General features: G+C 39.9%; 1 protein-coding gene across 1 annotated transcript in view; it reads right to left on the bottom strand.

The window, feature by feature from the left end:
- Positions 1–16,587, bottom strand: part of RELT (RELT TNF receptor) — a 184,813-nt gene that overhangs the window by 15,379 nt on the left and 152,847 nt on the right. Inside the window, exon 10 of the mRNA XM_044071301.1 lies at positions 5,572–5,749. Coding sequence (XP_043927236.1) covers positions 5,572–5,749 — 178 coding nt within the window. The remainder of the gene's footprint in view (positions 1–5,571; positions 5,750–16,587) is intronic.

Raw genomic sequence — 16,587 nt, 5'->3', positions numbered from 1 at the left:
CAAATAAGTCACTTCTGCTCCTTGGACCTCCTTGATGCATACATTGCAAAGTTAATGCAATTAAAATCATAAAATGACTCTTTTGGCTGAGAAATCCATGCAGTATGCACAATTCTGTACATACAGGCTCATCTTTACTTATTTGACTGATTCTTTTAACGTGGCAGACCAATGGGTCCAAATACATATTCCTAATCAGTTATCCAGATACTTGCACATATAGGTACATACAACTGGAAGTTATGCAAGCCTGAAAACTGCTTAGCACTCATAATGTTTCCCAGAACATAACTATCTTGTTCAGCTAAGGCTCCAAGGGTTTTTTCTTATGTACAGACTTACTTTGGTATGTGTCATCAGCATCCTTTCATCTCTCCAGTGCTTTCTCATAGCTGTGTGCCTTACTGCAATATCCAAGAATATCTGGAAAAGTCCTGCTAAGCACTTGAGACAAAATCTCTAAATAAATGTTTTGATATTATTCTATCTGTGGCAAAATTTGAACTTTTATTTAGGTTTTCAATTTAGTGTGACATCTTACTGCCCAGTTCTGTTACATTTTTCTCTCTGCTTTACTCCATTATGCACAACTACTTGTGGTTTAGACCCCTTTCCCAATAAACTACTTTTGTCTGGTTCACATGCATTAGGGTCATTCCTGTGTCAGACCATTATAGCATTTCTAAAGGATGAGTCTTTTTATCAGTTTTAGAGGGTACTTTGGTTATGCTCATCTTGAAATAGACAGGTTTAGGTTCTGATGACCTGGTTATAATTATAGAACCCGGTGACCTGGTTAATTATAGATCAATCTCCAACCATCTCTTCTTGTGTAAAGTTTTGAAGAAAGTAGCATTTCATGTGCATTTGGATTACTATTTGTAATAGAATGCTCTGTATGAGCCACTGAATTCTGCATTTCATTCTAGACACTGTACTGAAACAGCCTTCAAAAGGGTTTTCAACAACCTCCTCATGGCAAGGGACCCATAAGATTTGTAGCTAGGGTGGAGTGAAGGGGTCAGATATCAGGGGGCACAATTGGGAGGATGCGCATTGGCTTACGGTGCATTTGCTGTCAGGTATGAAGTATGTGGTGTTTTTCAGATTGGGAGGTACTGCACTGCAGTCATTCTGAAATGAAATGCATTAGCGGTTGGTATTTAGATGGGAGCAAGACGCTTGTTACATTTGTAGCAAATGACTTGCTAAAGTTTAAAGTAAAGCAAGCAGTAAAGAAGCTTTTTTTTTGGTTTTTGCTCCTTGGGTCATTTTTTGGTCCTCAACTTTGATTTGAGGAGGACACCAGATCACAGAGCTGCACAGGGTGCCAGAAAGACTAGTTATAGCTTTGATAGCTTTGTTTGATGCAATGCCTAGGGCTCTCTGACTGTGAACATGACTGATTGCAGCTTGTTCAAATCTCTGTGTCCTGGTCAGTTACATGGAAGGCTATTAAGATACCATCATAGAACTCCAGTTCTGCGTGAGTTTCACTGACTGCTGATTCATCAAGGAATCATCTTTAAACTTCTGGTAATGGTTTACTTTGCTTTGTATGGTACGGATCCACTGTGCTTGTGAAACATTCTGATCTGGTAACAGAAGCCTAGTCCCATGGGTGGCTTGATTTTTCTGGCATACATCTTTTTTTCCTTTCCAGGTACACACACCTGGAAGATGTTACCTAGGTCGCTTACAGAGTCCCTCGTGATCAGTGAGTTTAGAAATTACCTTTAGTATTTCTTTAAAATCTCATATGGTTATAGTAGCGTTTTATTATTTGATTATAACTGTTTTAGCGTTTTATCATTTTATCTGACTTAATACTCTTTGTATCTTTAGCTATGTTTTTTCTTAAATTTGCAAGTGCTTAGCAATAAGCACATAAAAGAAAATTGAATTTGAAGTTGAGCTTTCCTGCTTAATTTGTTTTACACCTAATGGATGCAGAGCTAGTGAAATGACTCATTAAGAGAGGCAGAAAATGAAAGGACAAAGCCTTCCACCAAAAACTTCGGACTTGCTCCTGATCTGTCACATTCTGTCTGCCTGTTTTATGCCATGTCCTCTGACTGGGGGCCCTTCTGGGCGGTGTCATTTCTTCTGGCTATCCTAGGAATTCCATCTCTTCAATGTGTCAGGTAGCAATGGAGGCCTCATACTTTCAATGGCACTGGGCAGTGAGTGATGGTGCTGCTAAATACCTGACAATCAGTTAGTGGTTGGGAATGTCATAAGACAGTCCAAGGCAAAACAGCTAAGCCTAATGACCGTCCTGTTTTGATCTGGTGATCCAGTGAAAAAAACAGACAATCTGGATGGGTTAGAGACAGACATTTCTTTCAGCATTGAATGGGATAATCTTTCTATGACGAACACTGGAAGATCCGGACAGGCATGTAAGCATTCAGGTACAGGTACTACACAGAAGCACTTACTGCAATATTTGTACAGGAGTTAGATAATCTCATTGGATGGTTCTGCATCTCGAGGCATTTTGTGAAAATATCATCAGTTATGTGCAGGCCATCTCATAACATTCATATCTGAACATAAATGGCCACTCAGAGAGAGAAAAAGACGATTAGAATGTGACGTTAAGCGCAAGACTGAAGATATGAGGCAAACAAATGCAATAGGCTTGAAGAAGGTGCCAGCTAAATGTACTTGTGACTGCTTTTACTGGTAGGTATGCATGTAAGAGGATAGAATTTACAATAGTCTGCAGCTAAATAGAAGTATCATTACCAGAATGCAAAGATGATGTAAATACATTTGAACATCTTCCTTAATCCTATTGTCTAGCTACCTTTCAATCTGAAAAAATGCCTGCAGCTCTCTTCCCTGCTTAATTTTACTTTATTTGGAAGACCCATCTGTTACCAGAGCTGACGCAAAGAATGCTGACCCTAAAAGTTCACTAACATCCTGTTTGCCATGGTGGCTAAACTAAGAGAAAAGCAAGAAAGCAAGTGCTGTATTCTCTTCACATTCTTTTCTTCTCTTGAGTTTGTGCAGTCTTGCAGTTAGCTGGCCCCCCTCAAAAAATGTTTATTGTGTTTAGTGACCTTGGGTACAGTTTGTCTAGTGACATTCCCAAGGCTTTATATGTTTTGGGGTTTTATAATCTTGGACTAATTAAGTGAGAAACAATTGTTCATAGTGAACCGATTGTATTTATTTACTTGTTTTAAAACTGTTAATAGGGGTAGAACACTGACCTATCCAGGACTCTTTTAAGGCAAGGGCTGAGGAGACAAAGACATGTAAATATAAGAGTTGTGAAAACATATACATGAGCACAAAAGACAATTACTTTAGAATTTAGCACAGAATTGTGCCTGAATACAAACATGTAAAAGACTTGATTACTGGAGATATGATATTTGATATTATCTAGCAACAGTTGGATTCTAACTTTTGAACTGTAAAAAGTTATTCATAAGAATAGGTCTCAGGTAATAGTTACTGGTAACCACAAAATAGATATTAATTAAAATATTGACATCAATTCTGACATGTACAGTATTTGCAATTACACAGGAAATTGTTGTGGGCAAGAGAGCAGTAGGGAGGGGGAGAAAGTAAGAAAGGAGAAGCAGATGAAGGATAGGAAGAGTCAGGGTGAAGACAGCCTTCATGCCACATCACGGTCTGTTATTATATTTTTAGGGTGCTAGTCCTGTGCTACTTAGTAGTAGCTCCCTTACTGACACCGAGTTGTGCTTCACTGAACTGGTACATATCTAGTTTAGAAATCACAAAAAATGAAAAAAGTATGCATAGAACAGCTTTAAATGATTCTACAACAGCATATTGCTTTACCTGTATCTTTTTTTCCCTTTCACTCTCTGCTTGCTAATAATTAAGCCTCCCCTATAGTTCTCAAGTTTTGCTCATTTCCCCAAATTAGGCACCCCCAATATAAGAGTAAGAGCTGACGAGAACAGCTGAAATCTAGGCAACCAATGAGGTGGTTTATGCTGTTGCTGGCATTCCAAGAATGAGAGCATTTGTAATGAGGCTCTAACACATCCCCAAGTGGCTGAAATGATCACTGCATTGCTGTGGGCGATCCTATGCCCTCCCTCTTCATGTACATACTTCCACTAACACACTGTGAGGGCTGCCATCACTGGTTTGGGATCACCAAGTTTACTTTCCTGGTATTTGTTTTTTCAGTGCATGGCAAGCCTCTGCTTACATGATGGTGACCAAATGACCAGAACCACCCGCACCATTCCACTGGTACTGGTAAACTGGTATTAGCTGCTCACTTCTATACTCTCCTACCCTACATCTTCAAATCACTAGGCACTATTCATACTTGAGTCATCAGGACCGAAGTTAAGGCCTGAGATTCTTGTAGGATTAGCAGCCAGTTTGTAAATGAGAACTAGAACAGTAAAGTATTTTACTAATTTGATTTCTTGTAACTTGATTACTATGACTGGATTATAGAATAGCAAACTTATACATCTCTCAGAGTCTGTCTCCCTCAAAATGATACTAGTAACTCCCTTTTCAGCCCATCAATGAAATGTCACAAGACCTTCATCAAAGTGCCACTGTAAATTTGCACAAGTGTATACACAGTTATACTTTTAGTCATTTTAAAGAAATCTGTTTGGAATTTTCTACTGGTCCAGCTGTACTGGATTTTATGTTACTAGTCATGCATTCAACAGTTTAGATGACTACACGTCATAAAACTTACTTGTACTGTAAGCTCATTACTTCAGAATCACATATTCTTAAAAGACTCCCTACTGAAATCTTGACACTCTAAGATAGTGACATAATAAGGCTGAAAATACAGCACAATGAATATCAAACATTACTTCTCTCCTTTAAACTTGTTTTTTGGAGGGAAGCAAGCCTCCCTTCATCACCCTATGCAGGAAGCAAGTCCCCCACCCCCTGAATTTATATATACCAACCCAGAGATTGACATACCTCAGAAAAAGAAGTATTTTGAGAAACTGCAGTCTAAGGCTTAGTATGTTTAAGACCGAATTTTCAGCTATCCATCCTTTATATTACAGGACTCAGTAATGCAGATCTCAAGATTTTAAATGGGTGGTGCTGCAGTAGCGTTGTCGCCTCACAGTAAGACGTTGTCCTGTTTGATTCTCAGCTAGAGCGTCTTCTGAGTGGAGACATGCGTGAATGGGCGTACCTTCGTTGAAGGTTGTGCGTCAGAGCTGGCAACTCGGCACGTAAAAATCTACTGTCAATCATTAGCGGACCAGAGTTCCGCTGTGGCAACCCCTAACCGAGAAAAAGCCGAAAGACACAACAAAAAATCTTAAAATTTCATTTGGCAAGTTCAGAAAGGTGTTAAAGTACTACTACATGTTAAGTCTACTACATGTTAAGTCTGTCACCATTAGGCAAACTAGCACTGTCACTGTTTAAAGTATATCTTTCAATTGTCCAAAAATCGGATGTAAAGTCCTTTTAAATATAAAACAATAACAGCTATGCACTTGTGCTGCTTAAAATAAATACTATAAAGCTTAATTTTTTTACTTAATGAAAACAGTCCAGAGATTCTAAATTGTTTACCTTTAGTTTAGTGTCAGATGGTTTCAACCACTTTGGTTTTGGGGTACTTTTTAGCAGAGAATTTTCTTCAACAGAAGAGCTTAGTGGTACATCTTTGGAATCCTGGTCACCCAAGTTTGACTGGCTTTCCTCCTCAGCACAGTTTTGTTTGTGTTCAGGAATATGGGCCACTCGGAACCTGGAGATAAAAATAAATTCAATGCATCAGAATTTGGATATCATTGATCAAACTGTAATTCCTAAACTGCTTTTTCCTTCTATACACACACACTCCCTGCATTCTTAAATGTACTTCCAAATGTCTTAACTAAAATATATATGTTGAGTAGGTCACATGCATCAGTTCTTCACTATTGTTTAAAGCACAGTAGTATAAAGGTACTGCTAAGGGATTATGGAATTTCGAGGTGAGCAATAGTAAACTGCAAAGGCTGTTTTAAATATGTTTTCATGATGTATCAGAACACAATGAACCTATGACATTTAAATATTATCATCTTAATTCTGTTTTCCAACATCCACCACTGTTATTTTTTCACTTGCTTGTCACATATTTTGAGAGCAAGATGTACTTTTTATTTATTTCAAGGTTCATAGGTTAATAGGTTGGTACTAGGCTATCGGCCCTAGGGCCTATACAAGCCTAGTCATAACAATTCCCTGTCTATTTCTTCCCACACTATTTACTTCTCTGGACCCCTGTCTGGCAGGGTGACTGACGTGATCCCTGGGGTGAATTTCCTTTCTCCCATCCAGTCATCAAGGTTCCTTTTGAAGAGGGCCAAAGAGGTACGCTGCTTGACATGTATTGTCAGTCTATTCCAGAGTCTGGGGAGTCTCTGGGTCAGGAACCTATCCCTCCAGCATGTTTTGTTTATTGTGATGACAGGGTTTAGATCCCTGGAGCGTGTGGTTCTGAGGGATTGTGATTTCTTTAAGTGTAGCATGTCCAACAGCTCTGGGTTTGACATGGCCTTGTATGTTAAGCAGAGATCGCCTCAGAGTAGATGATATGCGACAGAGTACAGCTAGAGATGTTTATGGTGGTCAGCATAGGGCATCTGCTTTAGGCCTGTGATTCTTTTAGTGAGGTATTTCTGCGGCCTTTCCAGTTGTTGCAGATGTCTTGAGAGGTACATACCAAATGGGGCGTTGTATTCTATAACGAGTCTAATGAGGGATGAGTACAGTGGGACAATGACCTCCTTTCTTCTGGATGAAAAGCCCTTAGTGATGAGGTGTGCTACGTAGAAGGATTTCCTGACTGTTGTGGTGATGTGGTTATTGAAGGTGAGACCACTGTCCACCTGCGTCCCTAAGTCTCTTATCACACTTTCGGTGTTTAGTGTACTGTCACCTATGTGGTAATTCACGGGTACATGTTTTTTCCCAAGGGGGATAACTATACATTTCTTGGCATTGAGCTTGAACCCATGGCTCTGGCACCAAGCATCTGTTTCTGTAAGGCCCATTTGTAGAGTATCAACATAATTTGGGGATTCGATAATGGCTCCCAGTTTGCAGTCATCTGCGAACTTTGTTAGCCAGAGTCCCTTAGTATTGGCCTGTACTTCAGAGAAGTAGATGCCAAACAAGAGAGGTCCCAGGACTGAACCCTGAGGTACTCCACTTGTCACTTGTCTGGAGATGGATTTGGAGTCAGCTACTTTTACAGTGTGGGTTCTGTCAGTAAGCCAGTTGGCAACCCATCGAGTGATGTATGGATTAATGCCCAGCTTAGTAAGTTTATCTATGATTCCAGAGTGGGCGATGGTGTCAAAGGCCTTGGCGAGGTCCAGATAGGCTGTGTGGACTGCTTTACCCTCATCCACGGCTCTGGAGACTGATTCGAAGAAGTCAATCAGGTTCAGGAGACAAGATCAGCCCTTCACGAACCCAAACTGGGTGGGGTCCAGTGTTTTAAGGGTGCCAATGTCTTTGTTTATAAGTTCCATGATAATACGTTCCATGGCCTTGCAGATCAGGCTCGTCAGACTGATGGGGCGGTAGTTCTGGGGGATCCAAGGTGGATCCCCACTTGTGGAGTGGGATAACTGTAGCTGTGCGCCATTCAGTGGGCATGAAGCCGAGGTGAGGGTATGATTAAACTTGACACTTAGGAGAGGTGCCAGTTCATTTTGTAGTTCATGTAGTACACAGCCCGGGATGTCATCTGGTCCCATGGATGCTGTATTCTTAGCTTTGGAGAGTGCGTTTTTTACCTGTGTGGCTGTTATTACTGGAATTTGGCAATCTTCCGGTATTGAGATGGGCCATTTAGGAGGTGAGAGGGGGGTGAAGTTGGCACTGAATCAATCTGCCAGGATACTGGCAATGTCCTTGGGATCAGTATATTTAATGCCATTTTGTTGTAGCTCAGAGCAGATCTGAGCATTGCCATTTAGATTCTTGACATAGTTATAGAATGCCTTGTGGTTGTCTTTGGAATCTTTGGCAATTTTATTTTCGTAACTAGCTTTAGAGGATTTTATGAGGGATTTCAGCTTCTTACTGAGGCTGGTATTGGATTTTTTTGCATTCTGGGATTTTCCTCTTTTCTGCAACAGTTTCTTCCTTTTGTTGTAAAGTTTGTTTATGGCAGGGGACCACCAGATTGGCTTCCTTTTTTTGGAGGAGAGCATCTTGGTTCTATTTGAGATGGCACGATTCATGCATGAGTGGATGTGCTTGTACAGTGGCTTTGTGTAGGACTCAGCAGTCAAACTTTCAGTTCCCGTCTGCATGGGTGTCGTGAAGTTTGCAACTTCTGACTTGAGCAGCATGAAGTTGGCTTTTGAGAAGTTTTTTATGGAGGTTTCCTTACTGAGGGGTGGGGTTGAGATGTGGATGTTAAGGGTGATTAGCTTATGGTCTGACCTGACCAATGAGGGGGTGACCATAGGTTTGGATTATCGATTTCCCATGTTGGTAACGACTAGGTCTAGGATATTGGAGCCCATGGTGGGCCTATGGATTAGCTGATCCAAGGTATTGGAATTTATGAATTCCAAGAACCGTTGGGCAAAGGTGTTGGTACACGAGTAGTTTTCCCAGTTAATGGCAGGGTAGTTGAAATCACCCAGTATAGATGTGTTTGGTTATATATTAATATTTATATATTAATCTTGGGGCATGGTGGGGGATCTGTAGCAAGCTACAATTTGGATTGCAGTCTTACCTAGTGTTAGTTGCATCTGGAGAATTTCAAACGCATTGTGTTGTGCAATTAACCTGGTGGTGTGAATATCCTTGGTGAATATGGACACTCCTCCACCTTTAGTGTTTCAATCCTGGTTTGGTGGCCGAAAAGTGTGGTAAGAGTTGCAGCCTGGTATTGCAGGGGTGCTCTCTGGAGCCTTGAACCAGGTCTCAGTTACTTCACAGATATCAATGTTCTCCATTTTTAGGAGTGCCTCGAGAGTGTGCATTTTGAGGTTTAGACTTCTAGCATTGAGTAGCATTACCTTCAGATTTTGCATGCTTGTACCTGTTACGGTGGTGGTTTTGTCCTTTGAACTTTGCCTAAAAAAGGCACTATAGGGGTGGCAAGAGCCTTTGCCAGTAACCTGAATCCCATAAAGAAATATTAGCTTTCCATTCAGTGACATATAAAACTGCTAATACTCCAAGGGATTTTCTGCAGTCATTCAGGATTGCCTTCTGAGGACTGTGGATGTCTGGCTCACATTTTTAAACAGTATCTGGTTTGTATTAATATTACAATTAAATGTTATCCATAATAACAACTTACATTTATAAAACACTCTACATAGTACCTCTCAGCTGTCCAGAATTTCACAGAATGTCCAGATTTTTGCCTCACATTCTTAATGTGTTCCTCATAAAATCTGTGTTTTTTTTGCAAATCACTGAGGATTTAAGTCAATAAGCAATGACAGACATTTGAGTCACGGACTACTTACAACTGAGAAAATGCATGCTAATGCAAAATCTATTATTCTGTTAACTTTCCAAGTTTATAAAAGCAATATTTAAAATATGCCCCTGATTTTGTCCACTCTACTATTTTTGGTTTTGTCCAGAATTATTGAACTGAAAGGTTGAAATGTATGCTCTACGTTATGAACTGGAAGTTCTACACACAATACAAAGCATGACAGAATAGCTCAAATCAAATTTTGTAATGTTTATCTTAACATGATTCCAAACACAGCAAATTGCCTGTCAAACGTGCTTCCTGTGACAGATTCAGTCAACATCATTGGTGTGGGAAGGATGACCTGTGAGTGGTGAAATGTGTGACTGATGGTCTGCACTCCTTCCATTAAAGGATGGTGTGGGATTTCTTGTTGCAGAGCTTCCTTCTGGTAGAGGTCAGAGGGCAAGACTTTGAGGAAATGGAAGTAAATACAAGGTAAGGCCGCACACAGGAGCTTGTTGGATAACCTACATTAGTATAAACCTGGCAACTAGTTACTTTGTAAAATAAGTGGCCTGATTATGGTATACTAAAAAGTCCCCATACTGGAAGTAGTATGATGTCCACATCCTCTAGTCACTCTGTCCTTACTTTCTCATGTAAAAAATGAGGAATAAAAAGAGAACAAGTGTGTATACATGATCAGTAATGGCAGGGAGAGGAAGAGTGGTATGAGGACTCATAAAATAAATCAGGTTTACAATTTACTGCATTTTGTTTGACAAGTAAATTTCTACTTACTCTGAGGAAATGACTTCTGCCTATGCCATTATTTATTTATTTATTTGCAGTTTGTTTACCGGGATAGTCCACTGGGCCGAGCAGAGCCCATTTTCAATGGAGTCATGGAGAGAAAAGCTCCATAAATATATTGTACAATGTAATCAGATCTTTAACAAATTACTAATACAATAATGCAGGTGAAGAAACAGTGTAATTACAGTATACAAAATTTAAAAGAAAAGTTTAAAAAATTTGCATATATTTACAATTATGTTTGTTTATACAACAGAAATATAGCAGAAGAGGCAAAGAAGGTTCACATAGGTATCCTATGAGAGTTAAGATAGGGTAAGTGAGGCAGGAGGAATTTATTATGGAAGAGAGTAAAGAGGGAATAGTAAGAAAAAGTAGGGTAAAAGGGTAAAAATTAAGGGGGAGGAGAAATGGTGGACTAAGAGGCATTGTAGCATAGGGTGAAGTGTAAGAAGTGTGGGGGGAGGGAGAAAACTGGGTGTAAGGCTGAGGGAGTTATGTGGGGCGAGAGCAAGAACATTCCCAGAGGAAGGGGAGATGGGAGTGAAGCAATAAAAGTTGAGTGGTTATGGGTGGTGCGGATTAGAGGTGGCAGGGAGTTCCAAAGGCGTGCTAGAGAATAGCATAATAGGAGTTTGCCTGGTGGACATACAGGCTTATGCAGTTCAATCAGGTTCTGGTTATTGGATCTTAGAATTTGGTCAGATGCATGCATTTTGAAAGAGAAGACAAGGGCGGGACAGACAGAAGGACAAAAGATAGGTTTGTGAGCATGGGTGAATTGAATATAGGTAAGATAACTGAGCAGCTCTAGCCAATTCAATTTGTGAAGGGCATTGCAATGGTGGGTGGAGGGTTTGTAGCCTGTAGCAAACTTGGAAATTTTGTTGTAACAGGAAGAGAGTTTTGTCTTGAGAGAAGAATGTAAGTTTATAAGAAGTGGAGTACCATATAAGAGGGAGGGTATGAGGTATGTGCTAGAGAGCACAAACGTAGTAGAGGGGGTGAGGAAACTGTTGTGGTGGTGCAGCATACCACGTTTTTGGTGGGGTTTTTTGATATTCATTTGTAGGTGGGTATCAAACTTAAGCTGCTCATCAAGGAGGACACCTAGAAGTTTGGCATGGGATACTACCTCGAGAGAGGTGTTGTTCTGACTAGTAATGGAGAATGAGTTTTTGTCTATGGTAGGGTTTTTAGAAGGTGTAAATATCATGAGTTTAGTTTTTGAAGCGGTGAGAGCTAAGTGGTTATCTAACATCCATTGTTCAGTGGAAGAGAAGGCATCTTGGGTTAGTTTAATGAGTGTGGAGATGGAGGTGGCAGAGCAGATAATTGTAGAGTCATCTGCGTATTGGATGAGTTTAGCATTAGGAATGGTCTGGTGGAAGTCATTTATGAAGATATTAAACAGTAGGGGACCTAATATGGAATCCACACAAATGAAGCCAGCAGCCCTAGGTGTCAGCATAAAAGTAATTTAATACATAAATCTAGAGGGAAAAATCCCTCAGATAACAAATGTACAGACCGGTTTCGGCTCGACAGAGCCTTCCTCAGTGACACAAGTTTTTTTATATAAAAATCAACTCACAAAGGTTTCAAACACCATATATATATGTAAATGAAAACCAAAAGCACTGCATGATCAGCCTATCAAAATTGGCAGATCATAATTGGTCATTAAGACCAGGTGGAAACATTGCCCCAAGTTTAATTATCCACTTCCTCTCTTTGGAAGTAAGCAATTCATGCCATTTAATTTTGTCCTGACATTTACCCTTAATGTGGTCAATGATACAAAACATGAAGTTGGCTGTGGTGTGTTTTAAACTATGTTTGAATAGTGCATTGTTACTGCGCTTATTCTTGATGTCACTAATGTGTTCTCCAATTCTAAGGCGAAATGCCCTAGAAGTCTTTCCCACATAGAATGCAGAACAAGTACAGGTCACTAAATATATAACCCACCCAGAACTGCAGTTTGCCCAAAAATTAATCTCAATCTTCGTCTAACGCTTCCAATAATGAATGTGATATGTTTTTTGGTTCACTTAGTAAAAACATGCGAATGGTTAGGACCAATGTTTGGCACCTATGTTTATTTAAGGCATACCAACGTAAAAACATTACTCCACGGGGCCTTAGGGTTAAGGTGCAACCTTTGGTCTCTGACATTGATGACAAACTATTGGAAGATTGGGCACAGGTCCAACAGTTGGCTAGTTCTAAGTTTGTTGATGCATTAACAGCTTTTTATGAACGGAAGGTAGAGAAGGGGGTTAAAGATCTTGAATTAATATGTGCGGATACCAGCAAGTTTGAAACTTGTGACTCCTTTTCCACACAGATTAAAAAACTTACTTGACCTCTCCAAGATGAATTCAGTACTCAAAGAGAGAAAGATCAAAAATTCTTTAGAGATGTGGGGGACTATGAAAGGGGGAAACCTTTTGATAGCTCCAAAAATGTTTCCTTTTTGGAGTACCTGGGGAGTATGAAAAGGGAGTTAAGAGATTCTCCACTCCTAAAAGAAAAAGACCTAAATCTATTCTCAAGAATACTTCTGAATCTTCTAATTTCACTTCAGGTGATGATTATTCATCTAACACTGAAGGAGAATTTGAGGAGAACCAGATTGATGTCTTACCGAATGCTAAACGTGACAATTTGTCACACCCTTCCACAAGACCTGTAGACGAGGGGCGGAAACACAGGAAAAGATACAAAGCATGGATGCTTTACTGAAACTGATGACAGCACAGTAATGTTCCCTTCTAATGTTCATAATATTTCTTCCATTGAGCTGACTACTACACAGTGTTCATTATTAAATAAAGGTTTAAACTTTGTCCCCGGTTTTTTTGTACCTGAACATTCTTTAGCCCTGGATGTGGTTAACTTTTGTAGATTATTGAATTTAAAACTGTTGTTTGCTGATAGTGATAGTGATAAATCTCATGAGTTTAAATTCAAGAAATCGTCTTTTAATCCACCTATGACTCAATTGGTGGGAGTTTTCCAAAGGAATGTGTTATATGATTTACACTATCACTATAAGGACTTTCCTCTGTCTTATAATAATCTGTCCAGGGATGAAGTGTGTAGTCTGGATCAGTTAGCTAAAAACAAAAATGTGGTGATCACACAGTCTGACAAAGGTGGGGCGGTGGTGATTCAGAATAAGGATTCATATGATCAGGAGGCCTTGAGACAGTTGGGGAATAGAGACCATTATATGGCCATGCCTTTGGATCCAACCCCCAATTTACAGCGTAAGATTGAAGAATTTTTGACATCAGCAGTGGATGAGGGTATTATCCAGCAGGCTACCAAGGAACAATTGATGGTGTCGTCCCCTCAAAAACAATTTCTCTATATGCTTCCTAAAATACATAAAAATCTTACCAACCCACCAGGTCGACCTATTGTGTCTGGACATGGGTCCTTGACGGAACCTCTATCGGAATATTTAACTTTCTATTTGAAACCCCTATTAGGGTTAATTAGAGCTCGGATTCAAGATACCACACAGTTTTTGGAGGTTATCAATGATATTCAATTGGAGCCGGACTGGCTATTATGTACCCTTGATATTACGTCCCTTTATACCAACATCCCACATTGGGCAGGCCTACAAGCACTAGAATATTGGTTGGCTAGATCTGAACTATACAAACCAGGTTTTAACACTTTCCTGGTTTGTCTTACTGAATATGTGCTAACCAGTAATATTTTTTACTATCAGAATAAGTGCTTTTGGCAAATTAAAGGAACTGCTATGGGTGCATCTTTTGCACCCATTTATGCAGATCTATTTATGGCCTATATCGAGGAGATCATTATTTATGATGCCAGTCACAATATCTATATGTGTGAAATGGATATGTGGCGTCGATACCTGGATGATTGTTGGTTGGTGTGGAGGGCTGATGACCAATATCTCATGGAATTTCTTGATTATCTTAATAACAACATATGGGGTATAGAATTCAAGATGAGTTTTGACAGGTCCAATATAATTTTTTTGGATGTTGAATTACATAGGAATATGGATAATACTTTATCCACCACCCTATTCAGGAAATTTCCGGAATATAACTCTTTATTGCATGCGACTAGCTTCCACCCACCACATATCATCCGGAATATTCCTAAGTCACAATTCCTACGAGCTAGGAGAATTTGTTCCAATCAAGGGTCCTATGTCCAGACCCGTGATGATTTGGTTGCCAGATTCAAACATAGGGGATATCATTCCGGGTCTATACACATGGCCAAACAGTGGGTTTCTCAATTTCATAGAACTGATTTGTTGTGCTATAAAGATCACAATCGCGACAGGTCAAAACAACCGCTCAGGCTAGTTACTTCTTATGGACGTAACACTCGAGGCTTTATGAAGATTGTTGATAGACATTGGAACATCCTTTTGGCTGACAACAGATTGAACAACTTTCTTGGGGACAGATGTTCATTTTCCTTTAGAAGGGGACGTACTATTGGGTCACATTTGAGTCACTATAAGAAGTCCTTGTTTGATTCCAAAGTCTATACTCAATCTACTCTCACAGGGGCTCCAGTAGTTGGATGTTTTTCATGTGGCCATTGCAAATTTTGTAATAAGGTTTCACGTATTGGAGAATTTAGTAGTCAGAATACACCTGAGATTTTTGAGATTAATTTTTGGGCAAACTGCAGTTCTGGGTGGGTTATATATTTAGTGACCTGTACTTGTTCTGCATTCTATGTGGGAAAGACTTCTAGGGCATTTCGCCTTAGAATTGGAGAACACATTAGTGACATCAAGAATAAGCGCAGTAACAATGCACTATTCAAACATAGTTTAAAACACACCACAGCCAACTTCATGTTTTGTATCATTGACCACATTAAGGGTAAATGTCAGGACAAAATTAAATGGCATGAATTGCTTACTTCCAAAGAGAGGAAGTGGATAATTAAACTTGGGGCAATGTTTCCACCTGGTCTTAATGACCAATTATGATCTGCCAATTTTGATAGGCTGATCATGCAGTGCTTTTGGTTTTCATTTACATATATATATGGTGTTTGAAACCTTTGTGAGTTGATTTTTATATAAAAAAACTTGTGTCACTGAGGAAGGCTCTGTCGAAATAAACCGGTCTGTACATTTGTTATCTGAGGGATTTTTCCCTCTAGATTTATGTATTAAATTACTTTTATGCTGACACCTAGGGCTGCTGGCTTCATTTGTGTGGATTTATATGTGCTTTTGCCGTGCAGCGGTCTTTCTTGCATCCTGTGTGGACTTCTGACCTAATATGGAACCCTGGGGGACACCTGTAGGAGTATTAAGGAAGGGGGAGGTGGCTTTTTTCCATTTGACTGCTTGTTGCATGTTGGAAATGTAACTAGTGAACCAATTGATTCAAGAGAAGGATAGATTAATTTTAGAGAGTTTTGATAGAAGAAGGTTATGAGAGATAGTATTAAAGGCCCAGAAGGAGGGTAGACACAAGTCAGCCGGAATCACGAGCTTTATTGATGGATTCAAGGAAGGAGAGGAGAGCGGTGGTAGTACTGTGGCCAGGTCTGAATCCGTGTTGTGTGGGGGAAAGCAGCTGGTTATTGATGGGGTAGGGTAAAATTTGTAAGTGGATACATTTTTCGAGAACCTTTAAGATAGGGGATAGGATGGCGATAGGCCGAAAACTGGAAATATTATTGTTGCCCACTTTGTGAAGGGGGATAATATAGGCTTTTTTTTCCAGAGTTGGAGTACATAGCCTTCTTGGATTGACCGGTTTATTAGAATGGAGATGGGGAAAGCAATGGCATTGGCAGCTAGTTTTAGAAAGTTGGAAGGGATGTTGTCAGGGGCGATGGAGCATGGTTTCAATTTCAAAAGGAGTTTTTTAATGGTAGATGTAGGGATGGGTTTGACAGAGAAGGGTAAGGAATGGGGGGTGGTAGTGTTAGGGAAAGAAGGAATGAGAGAAGATGGAGAGGAGGATGTGGAATTATCGGTGAAGGATGATGTTAGTTTGGATATGGATTCAATTAAGAAGGAATTAAACTGGGTGGCTAAGGCCAGGTCGGTGGCATTTGGGTCAGGGCAAGGGTTTTCCTTTTTACTCGGATTAAGGAGGGAGGTGATACCCTTCCAGAACTTTTTGGGGTTTGTTTTATGGTTGTTTTGAAGCAAGGAGAAGTATGATTTATGGTCGGCTACAATACTTTTTTTAACTTTGTTAAGAAGTAGTTTGTATTCATTCAGGGAGTTGGGAGTTTTATTTTTCTGGTAGTATTATCAGGCTTTGTCTTGGAGATGCACT

The sequence above is a fragment of the Protopterus annectens genome, chromosome 5.part0 (assembly GCF_019279795.1).
Source record: "Protopterus annectens isolate FY-2018-M chromosome 5.part0, PAN1.0, whole genome shotgun sequence".
NCBI classification, from domain to species: domain Eukaryota; kingdom Metazoa; phylum Chordata; order Ceratodontiformes; family Protopteridae; genus Protopterus; species Protopterus annectens.
Note: the sequence above shows the minus strand (reverse complement) of the source record. Positions and strands in the feature narration are given on the sequence as shown.